This window comes from Phallusia mammillata, chromosome 4, assembly GCF_965637545.1.
Source record: "Phallusia mammillata chromosome 4, kaPhaMamm4.hap1.1, whole genome shotgun sequence".
Lineage (NCBI taxonomy): Eukaryota > Metazoa > Chordata > Ascidiacea > Phlebobranchia > Ascidiidae > Phallusia > Phallusia mammillata.
The window spans coordinates 27,765,390-27,779,014 of NC_137255.1; the positions used below are offsets into that span (position 1 = coordinate 27,765,390).

The following is a 13,625-nucleotide window of genomic DNA, read 5'->3' on the forward strand; positions in this document are numbered from 1 at the left end:
AAATTTGTTATTGTCTAAAGTTCACACAAATAGCAATTTGTTAAAAAAAACTTCTTTAAAACGAGCTTGCTTTACACACGATGGTAGTTTTTCAAGAAGTATAATTTTCAATACTTTATGCCTAATATGCGTTGTGTTTTTTTTTTTGCAGAGACATCTTAGGTTATGGAATGTGACATAAAAACATAGCGATAATAATGGACCTAGTTTACAAAGTGAATTGGCCGCAGAGGTCAAACCCAATGTTGCCGGGTCATTGTGACATCATTATGTGTGCCTGGTCGTCAAGTAACCTCTTGGCTTTCACAGTTGAAAAACAAGTAAATGGTAAGAATGAGAAAATCAATTTTATTCTTGAAAATTGTTTTAGTCGGAAATAATGATGAGACCTTATCGGTCGAAACAGTGTGCACTGTCTGCAGCTTATCATTTATTGGCTCTATGCTTTTTCATGAAATGTATTTTTATTAATTAATAAGTCTGCCAATTAATTTTACATGCAATGCTTTTATGTGTTTTTATTTTTTTGACCAAAAGTGATTTTATTTTTAAGTTTACCACCAGTATTACACAAACAAAGTCCTAATTTTATTTTTTAGGATTTCTGAAGCAATATGTCTGTGTGTTAAATCCGAATCAGCCGTGGGACGTTTTCAAAACTCATTACAAAGGTGGAGAAATTACTTGTATACAATGGGATCACACAGGTAGGTTTGAATGTGTTGTTTCACATCAGGCAAAACCAAAGTTGTATTCTGAGCGACTGAACTTAAATATAAGTGTTTTAAACAGGTGTTTTTGAGTTGTGATGTATGTACCACCTCCAGATTATGTTTCATCTAGGGATCAAGCAAATTTTTATTTGCATTGATACTGACACTGATTGTCAATTGTAAAAAACAGCACAATCGGCAACTCCTCACAGCTCTTATTGTAACTAATCAGTGACAATGCTCAATGTAGAAAAGCGGTCAAGCAAAATAACATTACAATAAACTTATCCACTGTTTGATAAATAAAAGGCCAATATCGATATTGGGTTCACCCCTAGTTAAGCCCTGCTAAATAGCTTGATATATTGTCCTAAAATAATTGAGTTCATCTTTCAATGTTTTTTTGAATTTAATTGATATGCAACCATTAAACATGAAATATATTTAAATACATATTACAATTTTTTTGTTCATGTGTGTTGACCAATCTTTAAAATGTGCCTAAAAATGTAACGTTTCTCGAAGGTACAAAGTTTTTGACTGGTGACTCTCATGGCCTATGTTGTCTATGGACAATGCCCAACTCGCTCATTAACATGTGGACGGCAAAGAGCAAACTCAGCATTGACTTGAAAGGTGAAGAAATAATTGCTGTCGGATGGCTACATCATGGAATCAGAGTAAGTTATCCAAATTGTTATGTGACATTCTGTTGATTTCTGATGTGAATTAAACTAAAATAGGTATTGTCATAGTTAGGTATTCATTGTAAAACACTTTGTTGAACAAAAAGGAAATTTTATGCAATATATCTGGCAACAACACTATATACTTTTAACTGGTGTAACAAATTAAATTTGTGATATTTTTTCCCACAGGTATTATTCAACATTGAAAGATTGGAAGCCCCATATACCAGTGAGAAGTTTGACCGAATGAAGTTTCGACCGTCTGTGATGCAATATGGAGGCAAACCAATGGATGGGTATAAAACCTTGTATTTTCATGTGTATCGAACTGATTTATCGGCATTTTATAACATAATGTTTTTGGTTACTGCTAGTTTCGATGTTAAAAAATGCATGACCCACGAAACTTTTGCCATATATATACAAATTTCCCTTATGAATGACAGGTTTAATAAAAACAAAAAAGTGTACAAGTCTAATGCATTAAATGTATTTTTTATTTCCGTTTCGATACATTTTTACACACAAGGAACTAATCTGACCTGAATTTGGATACATTTTTTTAAAAACCTTTGAAAATAAAAATATGATTTTTTTGTTGTGATCTAAAGAACGTGGCTTTTATAGTGATGATTTTTTAAAGGTTATTTATTCTTTTCATTTCATCACAGCTACATTCTGGTAACTGGTACAGGATTAGTTACTGTTCGGCTTTTGAAATCTGAGACAGAAATAATAAAAGGTGAAGCAAATCTGAATATTTCAACCCACCAGCAAATTGCTAACATCACTTTTACAAGTAAGTGGATTATAAAAACTTAGTTTTGTGTCTAAATTAAAAACTGTTCAGTTTGGTAAAATACATAAATAAGATGAACAAAACAGTTTGTTTCAAATATTCACATACGGTAAGTCTCAGCAAAAGTTCAACTGTTCAAGATAAAAAAAACTTTCATCAAATTTGTTTTCATGTTGATACAAGGATTATTTTTTCGGTAATTGCACTGTCTAAAGATCGTAAATCTCTTTCAGGTCTATTTGTTTACAAAACCTCTTGGTTAATCACATAATCCATTTAATTGCATAAAAAAGCTTGATAAGTTTGTCATGTGTTTAATTTAATTCATCTTTTACTGTCAGACTACTGGATTTAAGGAAATTCCTTTAACATACGAATAGCACAAAACTAATGTACATTCATTGTTATTTCTCTATGTACAGGTCAAGGAAAGATACTTATTCTGACATCGGACGGTAATATCGATCATCTCATCCAATTTCATGAAATCTCAGTAATGTACGACTCTGAAGATGGAAAGTTAAACATTGAGGTGTGATTTAAGATTTTTACACAGACAAAAAATTAATATTTGCAACTAGCACAGTTGATTACTATTGTTGTATGATAAATTTACAAAATCATTAAATTATAAAAAAAGGTAAATTATATCACAAAGCATTTGTAAATGATGTTTGCACACTAGATTTTGTCAAAAGTTTACAGAAAGTATTTTTATTCATAAATGCTTTTTGTAGGTGGAATCCCTACCGGGGCTTCCCACTCGCTCTGGCAAAGAAGATATTTCTTCATACACTCACATTTCACATGTTAACTTCTTTCCAAGAGAAAATGAGGACAAAATTCAAGTAGTGGTAGGTAGTTTTTTTTGCAAATCATTTTTACGCATCCCGAAGGAATGAAAACATGTTGCTTTTTGTTATCAATGGGCAAGATTGCATTAATCTGAAGCGAAAAACAAATCTTCAATGCCACTAAATACATATTGTATGCATACAATCGGTGTAGCTGCAGCCTGTCTACCATATATCCACCAATTGTGCCCTCAACTTTGTCGCACTTTTTAAGGTCTGAACGTTTCGCAACTGTTTCCGGCCTGGTGAATATTTTAGCCCAATTGTGCTGCTACGATTTTGCCCCTGAACTTAATTCAACTCATAATAAAACTAAATTTGTTTTAAATACCATCTTAACTGAATATGTAATCTTTATCATAAAGCTACTATTAAAATTTGTTTCATGCTTTGGTTGATGATAAAAGTAAAGGTCATGCTAAACTTTTTTACGTTTGTGAACTTTTTGTACAGGTTTGTTTATCCGGACCATCAGGGTCCAAGTTTGTGAACTGGCTGTTGAGGAAAGATGTGACTCAACTGCACCGGATGTTTCAATCCATGACAGCTTCTGCCATTCCGAAATTAGATGAGCTTCGAAGTTGGCAGTTTGTTACACAATCTGCTGATTTGCCAAGGGTGGGATTGTTAGTTTAAAAAAATTCTTCAGACAGAACTATTGCAGTTTGTTTTTCTATTCTATTAGCATTTAATACCTTAACAGAAATAGAGTATTTCAAAAAGTAATTTATGCTGTTCATATACTCCACTAGTAAATGTTTTACTGTGCACCAATATGGAAATTAGAAGTTGATAAAAGCGTTGTCTACTTTTACCAATGTTTTTTTGTAATAAAAATGTATGTACCTCGCCTTTTTTTGTTTATTTGTAAAGTCTTTTCAAAATCTTTATTATTATTATTTTATTCTTTTCATTTTCAGGTAACAAGTTTTTCGATTCCCACCATTACAATCACTACTTCGTCGGCAAAAAGCAAACTTGGTGAAAATAATAAATTCTACAGTGGCTGTTGCATTGCTGTTGCACTGGCTGATAACACGATCCAAATACTTCACAGGTAAAGTTGTTGAAAAAATTTCTGTGATGTTTTCAAATTCTGTACTGTGCAGTTTGTGGGTATTTTCTTTCATATAAATGTGCTTTAGCAGTCTAACTTCTGTTTACAAAAAAGAAGGGGGCCCTGGAGACAGATGACTAACTACAGACTTTACGAAAAATGTTTCATGTTAGTTAAAACTTTGCCTCGGATTGTATGGATAATGTTTATTACACTGAACAATCCAACTTTTAACTACTTCAATTATACCAAAACTAAATGGGTAAATTTGTTTATACTTAACTGACTTTTGAGTTGGAAAAATGGGTTGGGTGCATGTGACATTTCTAAAACCTATTAAGAGTGACGTTTGTTGTTTTTAGCATTCTCTTGAACCCTCTAGTGGTGAAACATCTTCCAGAAACGACAACAACAAATGTAACCTCGCCAGGAAAGCGAGCTAAAACGACACAACCATCCTGTGTTCGAAGTGTCACTTTTTCTGCAATGTCTTGTGCACTGGTTAGTTAAGAGTTTTTGTTCATTTTCTTTATTCCCATGGTATCAGCTGTTGTCTCATTGTCCGATTTTTGCTTTTAATTTAGCAGATGGTTAACTTTATTAGAGATAATCTATTTCCAAAATATTGAAACACTTGTATGATTAAGTTAAAGTTTTACTTGGAGGCTGTTTTAATTCAAAAGTTGCATTCGCTGTGGCATTTAGGCTGCTGCTTATTTATTCATCTAATGGCCAAATTAACAACCAAATACAAGTTTAAAAAGATTTGCATGAAATACTTGTTGGCAATTAGATTCAAATGCTTAACAAAAAATTACTAGTTTATGAATCATTAGTTACAACATTTGTGGATTACAGGCACCTGCTAAAAGAAATCATTTGTTATCATGCGGTGTTTTCGTTGCGTTGTGACATGCTTGCGTTCCATTATTTTTTCCTTTGTTTATCGTGCACTGCACTAGTCGCATTCAGTGTTATTTACCCTGATGAAGACGACCTGTATAGGACGTTGGAATAAAATTAAAATTACATTTGCCAGAAGAGCTCTTTAAACTTGATACTATGCCTGGCAGCAATAGCTTATATATTTGTGGATTTGTACTGGTTTTTTTTTTCCAGAATTTGTACTCAGTATTGCTTCACAAAATTTTTGTTCAGGTTACAATCGACAACTTGGGTAGTTTATCTCTGTACAAAGTTCCACCATGGTTAAACTCAACGAGGAATTCAGATTCTGAACAAGCGATGAAACAAATCGTTCATCTTCTTATTTATTGCCTGTTAACTGGACAGGAATGGTCAGTCAAGTTGCCATAATTTTCTTAGCTTAAACTTGCACTGTGTGTTAGGGATGTGCCAAAATTGCAAATGTTCTGTTTGGTCGAGCACCGAGCATCTCACGTTAATGCTCGGTGCTCGGCCGAGCACGCTCGGTGCAGTATGACGTCACAAAAAATCCCCTTTCTACGTTTTAGCTCTGCAAGGCCTCTTACGTCACCAGCGGTGTATTAAGCTGTTACAGGCCTCAAAAGTACACGTTTTTCCACAATCTAATACATTTGAAAAATCATTTGTTTTTGTTCATAGACACCCTTTCGAACACTAGCTACCTATGTTAGCAGTTCATGAATATGCAAATTTAATGCTCGGGTCAGTTTGTGCAACTGCTCGGCCGAGCACCGAGCATCAAAAAAGCGACGCTTGGTACCGAGTACTCGGGTTCTGGCTCGGCTCGGCGCATCCCTACTGTGTGTAAGGAATGTTAAACAGCAATCTTAAATTTAAACTGTTTTTTTTAATTGGCTTAATAAGTTTAATTGGTTTCTTGGGAAAACCAGTTTAAAATAAAGTAAATCTTGGTGAACCTTGACAAAATGTGGTAAAGCTTTAACTAGTCGACATCACATAATCCCGATCTTTGCCTAATTGGGACATTTTTTGGCCCAAACGGATTTGGATTAACAGGGTTCCCGCGGGTATGGAAAACCTGGAAAAAATATGGAATTTAAGTTTGTATTTTTAATGCCTCGGAAAGTTTTGAAAAAAGCCAACTTTTGCAAAAGTCCTTGAAAAAGTATGGAATTTGACGCCTGTTTTACTCTGAAAATGCCAGATAGAGATATGAATTTTAAATTACGTATTGTTTGTTTATTCGTTGCAAGTATAGTAAATTGGCTGCATATACCAATGCCTCTTTACTAGTTTTATTATGGGAATTGCTCAACTTTTTTCGAATCAGGTTATGAAAATTTGGGTTTTTTTCTTGAAAAGTTACAGAAACTATATGGCATTGTTTTGTTTATGTCAGATTGTGGCTTTAGTATGTGCTGCTTTCATTCTTAAAAACTCGTGCAGGTGGGATGTTTTGTTACATGTCCAGCCCCATATGGTGGATCCCCTGATTAGTCAGCTGACCAGTGGAGTTGCACAACAACCTGCATATCTACAACAAGTAAAAACAATTCATAAAAAACTAAAGTTTTGTAACAGATATGAAAATCCATGTTTTTCTTGCTTTTGAGGTATTGGGAGGTTTTCTTTTGCAGTTTTAATTACTATATTTCTGTGTAGGTTTTACAATCCCGCTTACATGCAATGAAGATCACAATCTACCATCTTTCTGGCAGTCCTGCCTCAATGGATTGTCACCTTATCCTTCTCTTTGATGCAATATCATTGGTAAGTCAACTTTGTTTGTTTATTTACAACAAGTAGTACAAGTGGTACGCTGGAGCTTTTAAGGTGGTATTTAAGTAGCTTTCTGCTTTAGCTAATTCATGTCATGAAATTAACTGACCCAACTAATCAGCCCTGGTTTGGGGCGAAACTTGTCTCTTGGACTGGTTTTAGAAACAAACTATCAAGAAAAATAGGTCTATCACTTGTTCCAACAGGATTTAGGTCAGGGGTTTCCAACCTTTTTTGCTGCTAGTACCCCTTTGTCAGGTCAGAGCATTCTTTGTACCCCCAAAAAAATTCTGATGGATTTTTTCAGATATATGTTGCTAAATTAAATTGCTTTCATAGCTGAATTAAACGTTAAACCAGTATTTCACATAAAATGCAAAAATCACAAAAAGAAATTAACTGTATGTAGAAGATTTACAGCAAGACTACATTGAATACTAAATAACAACAATTATTTGTAGATAATCGTTTTTTAAGCAAAGGCCGTAATGGCATAATGTCATTTACAATACCAAAATAAAACAGTGCTGTGAAATCTGTTTGAAAAGCTGCTCTGTGGCCCAAGGACTCTCGTACCCCTTGATTTTCAATCTCCCGTTTGGGAACCCCTGATTTAGGTGGTAGTACCCCCGTTTGGGAACCCCTGCTTTAGGTGGTATGTAGCAATAGAAAATTTCGTAGGTGGCGCATGATCCGTATAAGATTGTGAACCACCGGTTCATCAAAACGTATTTACCAATACGCTTATTTTCATCGGATGTGTGTTCACTGCCTTACTTGATACGTATTTAGGTGAAATTAGGTTTTCCGATTAATTACCTGCATTATGTATTTTTATTGCTCGTCTTGCTAACACCTTGTATGGAGCGTTTTGGCTGAGCACGGAGTGTCAAAAAATGGTGGTTCTTCAATCCGGATATAGTAGTAGAATACTGGCTTGGTTCGGTCTGTTAGATTTCTCTTGCCTATTTTATTTCAAGTCCGGTAAATCATTTTGTATTTGATTTTTTAGACCCCGGTGACCTCAGTGTAGTTCTGTGGTTCCCAAACTGTGGGCCATGGCCCAGTACTAGGCCACCAAGACATTTTCAATGAGCCACAGAGCCATTTGAAAAGATTCTACTGTTTTGTTATACTGTAGATATTATGCTCTTTGTTTTGAAAAACGTAATATTTGCAAAGAATTCCGAATCGTGTAGCCAAATTTCAGGAGCATGTATCTCATTAAAAATAAATTGCTAGAAAATTTCGCCCATTTTTCAGTTATTTTTTTGGTTTGTGCCCAAATTTCAGCACGTGGTGAGCCACAAATCGCTATTAAATAGACATTTGGGCCACGGTCCAAAAAAGTTTGGGAACCCCTGGTGTAGTTAAACCCTTTGGTTCAACTTGGTTGGAAAAATTCGCTTTAGTTCCAAACACAAGTCGCTGAGGCAGGATTCGAACCCACAACCAACCACTCGTTTGTCTAGCCGTCCATTACTTTACTGCCCACTCAATATATTAACTCCTATATTTTTTTTAGGTTTTTCGTTCCCTCCTTAGACCACATCAACAGGTGACAACAGAAAACACAGATCCAGCTATAAGACTCAAGGCTGTCAGCTGGTGAGTGTAAACATAGTGCAAAGCGTTGTGTATCGAACTCCACTTGTTCTCTTAGAATCGGCTTTTGAATGTATAAACCACAAAATCCCAAATTATATATTGGTCACCAAATTGTATCGTATTTATGTTTTTCACAAGTTGTAATTACCACATTTTTGGCGCTGCAAACATTTACGCTTGTTATTTGAGTTTTATTTCAATAAACTAAGCGCTACTTTAAATAAAGGCATACAAACCATGACATAAATAAAAAAAACTTGGTTACGTACTGACCAGATTGAACACACATCTCTTTTTGTAATTGTTAAAATGACATTGAATTGTGCTTTTAACCAGAGTTGCAAGTCGGGCCGGGCTTTTCGGGTCGGGTTCGGGTTCGGGCCGGGTTCGGGCCGGGTTCGGGCTTAGGTATTTGTGAGAAAACGGGCTTAAAACGGGCCTGACTTTGCGTTCCGTGTCCGCCATTTTTTAAATAAAATCACTCAGCTAAGTAACAAGTCTCTGGCTTAGACTTAATGCCCACCCTACTCTAAAACACATTGTTTACGCCATTTTCTACTATTGTTCATTGTGTTTGTTGTCTTTCTCTTTTTTATTTCTCATCCTTTGTTGCAAGGCTTTCGTGGATAGGCCTGTCAATCAAAATTTCGGGCCTAAACGGGCTTCTCAAAAACGTTTCGGGTTCGGGCCGGGCTTCGGGCTTATACTTTCGGGTTCGGGCCGGGTTCGGGCTCAGATTTTGGGCCCGCTTGCAACTCTGCTTTTAACCATTACAAATTTCGGCATATTAATGAGATGTGTCTTTTGATGACATAAATAAAAAACGTTGGTGGTTTATGGACCACACTAATCACGAATCATGTCATAATGGAAACTTATGCTGCATGGTACTTTAAGTCAGTCTTTTTTTACCGCAAGTTTTATTTTTAGATAAAAAGCATTTGTTGTTTTTGGGCCACACTAACCACTAATCTCTTTATACTTACCAAGCCTATATGTTAAGGCAGTTTAAACTAGTATATTTATCACAAGTGTCGTTTTCAGTTCCTCGTTGGAGTCTAACATTGATAAACTTCTTCTCAACGTCGACACCGACCCACAAACTCTACAATCCATGCAACAGCTCATACAGTGGGTGGCCGACGTCACTTTGTACCTCCTGGCCTCTGCTCCAATCACGGTATGCATGAGCTTGTTTATAACCTTAGTGCAGTGGTCCCAACTGGTGATGCAAGTTTCAGTTGGCCCAGCCCGAGCCGCATAACGCTTTATAGTATTGTGTAACTGCAGAGCGTTTAGCCATCATTCACCAATTGTGTCCCCGACTATTTTGCGCTCCATACGTTTCAACGTTGCGCAGCTTGATGATTGTAAAAAAGTGCCATCGTGTCGCTATGTGTTCTTTCGCCAAGTAAAATACTAAAAAAAGTTTTTATAAAATGTCAAGACATAACTTACAACATGGAATATTATAATTTTGTAGGTGAATTGGTGCTATACCTGGACAAAAAGGCATGAAAACACTAATTTAAAGTTTTTGTGTGTAATGTACTGAAGTAAACGACCTTTCGGGGGCAAGATGAACGCATTTTGTCGTCAAATCATATGCTCTGGACAGTCAATTTTAGAGCAATTTTAGTTCAACGAAAGTATCATAGCCCCCTGGTATAGCCAAACCATCTTCCACCAATTGTGCCATCCACTTTTTGCGCTTCATAACATGTCAACGGTGCGCAGCTTTTTTCCAACTTGGTGATTCTTTTAATGATACTGTGTCGCTATATGTCCCTTCTAAGTAAAATAAACTCAACTTAACTTAAATGGCCGATTTATATTTTAGTTGTTCCAAAAGCAGACGAACAGACCTGGAGCATCTTTGTACAGAAACCGTCCTTGGTTGTCGATTCTACGCGAAATGTTGGTTATAATCAGGGTGTGGGGTTTGCTCAAGTCAGCTTGCTCACCTATCTTCACCCTTCTCGACACCAAGCTCGACGTTCTCGCGCATGCGTACAAGCTCGTGACGTCACTATGGCAAACTAGTAAGTGGTCACGTAATTTAGAAGAAAAAAACGGGATTTGCCAAAAGATTAATGAACTCAAATTGATAGCGTTAAAAATTTGCGAGAGTGTTAAGATGATATGTTTTCTAGTTTTTCTTAGGTAAAGCTATCGAAACAACGATGCATCTTTCTGATAAATTTGAAATAAATCCTTTACCACTTGACAAGACTTTTCGTTGCATATGCCCTGAATTTAGTTAAACCTGTTTTGAAACAAATAAACGCGTCTAGGACACTTAACAAAATCTTGTATAATGTATAAACTAAATTATGTTTTTAACATGATTAGGTGGTGACATGAAAGAACCGGACCCAGCTGCGATGAACGAATGCAGTTTGCTCAGCTGTCAACTCGTCATACCTCCCCTCGAAGTTATACCGCCACCTAACGGCATTTTAAACCACATCAGATCTTACAGAGGCGAAGCAAAGTAAGTTGTCCATGATTTGGACTTCTAACAGAATTCTAAACATAAAAGCCGTTTGATGACTCAAAGTGGAAGTGGACTGGCAATTGAGGACCGCATCAGAAAAGCGATGCCCGTATCAGACCTGAATGTTGGTGAAAATGCAAATTATGCCCAGTGTATAAAGTCAGGCCGGAATCGAGCCCGTTTTATTTTAGTACAAGCCTAAACCACACCCGAAAAGCCCAGCCCGACTTACAACTCTGCAACGACTTATCTCCAGTATCGTACACATAACACATTAGGGCGTTGCTCCAGCAATGTGTGATAAACTATGGAAAAAATCATATTTACTTTGGTTGTGAACGTCTTTTAAGTGCATCGATATTTCACATTTTAATCCTGCAACGTCTAATTTTTTATCACTTATTTTCAGATTTGTGTTCGGCGAACCACAGGCTGACATGCACCTCACCTCATCACGGCAGCAAACCATGGATTATGTGAACAACAGCGCCTCTTCTGGCAAAATCGACGCACTCAGGCGTGTCTTTTTGGGGAAAACCCCAAACCAGGACCTCAAAGAATGTACAAGGTATGAAAAGCCCTGGGCATTGTCTGCCACTTACTTAAAACTTATTTGACTTATAGCAACATTTTCATCATGAAAATTCTACCAGCGTGAGTCATCACTTTAGAAAGACAAAGATTGGCAACTACCGATAGGTGGCGCAAAGAGTCTTTTCGACTATTTCGAAGCAAATTTTGTAAAAATGCTGACGGTTAGGGCTTTTCGGTTGGGGTAAAGTTTTATAATAATAATAACAATAGAATCAACGTTTGTATAAACTTAGTTCCTAATCCCATCCCAGTTTTAATGTTAATTTAAATAAGTGTGGTTTTCGCGCCATCTATCGGCATTTAGGAAACTTTGTCTGTTGGGTAGAGCTACTAACACAGGAACTGACAGTACACAGGCTAACTTCCGGTAGGTAGCGAACCCAAATATTTTAAATGCAGTTTTGTGAAAAAAATGGTTAGGGCTATTAGGGTTGGTCTGAGGTTTCATAATAATAATAGCAATAAAATCAACCTAAAAACCCAGTTCTTTATGATAAACTTGGTCCCTAACCTTAGCCCAGTTTCACTGTTAATTTAAATAACTGTGCTCTTTACGCCGTCTATCGGTATTTAGCAAATCTTTGCTGTCTGTGCGATTTTATGTTAGTGACTCTACCTCTGGCCGTTCTGTTTTTGATCAAGCCACTTTTCAAGTGAGTTTCAAACAATTTGTGATAATTTCATGTTTTATGTTTAGGTGTGGAATAACAACAATGTACAACTCGATGCCACGAACTACATTAAAAGTTTGGGATCAACGTTTTATCAAGAGTTGTTTGTGCGGCGGACATTGGAGACTTGTCACTTCCTCTGCGGGATTTATTCCTTAAATTTCCCGGGAATCGCCTTAAAACTTTACAATCATAGTACGAACTCCGCTCCAACCAAGCGCGGATTGAAAAACCAAAACATTTTGCTGGACAATGTCCTAACGATCAGCGAAGTCCTTACTGTTGTAAATGATGTGTATATTACACTGTCACGTTCCAGACATTTTACAACAATAAAATGGCCGTGAAAATGTTTCTCTTGACTGCTTGTATAAGCATGTGCGCCGAAGGCAGAAAATTTAGCAGAAGGGACAAAATTTTGACACATATATACTCATATGAATGTCAAGTGAATATGTACGTATAAACATAAATATTTGCAATATAAATCCTGACACAGCGTAGGCTTTCCCACGTTCGAAAAGCAACAAAACGACAGGGCTAATGGAAACAACAACAGAAACGTAAATAAAGCACACATTGTCAAGCTCGGTACCCAAACTTTCTATCATGGGGGCCAATTTTTATCAGGTGAAGACGCCCGCGGGGCAACGTTTTTTTGCAAAGTTTTTAAACCGAATATACGGGATTTAAGTTGAGTTTATTTCGCTCGGTGAAAGGAAGCGCCATGGTAAAATAAAGTTCCATCGAAAGCTTTTGCGTAAAGTCGCCACTACCTAAAACTTAATTCAAACTTTGACGAGCGCAACAAAATTTAAAACAACAGCGGCGGTCAACGTGAATTTCCGCTGCAGGCCGCACTTTGGACACTCACTTTTCATTTATCAGTTTTTTTGACGGAATATGTTAAGTGGATTGAAATCCCCAGGGGGTCAAGTGCCCCTCTTGGCTTCACGTGCTTGCGCTTATGTGTTTAGGTCAAGATCTTAGAGACGGTTCTTGATTTGGTGGGTTTCAAGTTCATTGTGACTAGGGTTACCAACCGTGAAAACAATTACCACTAAACTGGAAATAGTTACGCAAATTTGAAGCATTATGGAGGACAAAATAATAAAAGCACTATTGGTGGATCATGACAAACCGCGTCCTTGCTAAATCACTAACAGGTAAAATCTAGCCAACAGTTGATGACCCGCTCAACAAAAATATAACATGTCACGCATTGTTTCCCAAGTAGGAATGCCTACGAGTACCGAAACCCGTTGTGGGTTACCTCATGGACATAACATGGGGTATTTTGTTTCAGTTAAATGGGTCCTTTTGTTAATTCAATACCCCTAGTTCTAGCGCAACGTTGGAATTGCTCGTCGGGATAGGCATGGCGGATTCGACTTTCAGCTTAGGAAATTAATCAATAGCCAAATAATTCAGAGAATAGTTTCCTGTATTGCAGTG

The 13,625-nt window shown here is 36.7% G+C and overlaps 1 protein-coding gene across 1 annotated transcript; it reads left to right on the forward strand.

Moving 5' to 3' along the window:
* Window positions 1-155: 155 nt before the first annotated feature.
* LOC145223049 (mediator of RNA polymerase II transcription subunit 16-like) lies at window positions 156-12,524 on the forward strand. The gene is made up of 19 exons (XM_080089347.1): window positions 156-327; window positions 600-707; window positions 1,239-1,393; window positions 1,592-1,698; window positions 2,074-2,201; window positions 2,624-2,733; window positions 2,939-3,055; window positions 3,509-3,673; window positions 3,976-4,112; window positions 4,475-4,613; window positions 5,271-5,410; window positions 6,468-6,564; window positions 6,684-6,791; window positions 8,326-8,408; window positions 9,453-9,588; window positions 10,249-10,450; window positions 10,761-10,902; window positions 11,315-11,473; window positions 12,197-12,524. Exons 1-19 carry the CDS (start codon window positions 198-200, stop codon window positions 12,327-12,329), a joined length of 2,496 nt encoding a protein of 831 aa, XP_079945473.1. The 5' UTR covers window positions 156-197; the 3' UTR covers window positions 12,330-12,524.
* The last annotated feature ends 1,101 nt before the right edge of the window (window positions 12,525-13,625 follow it).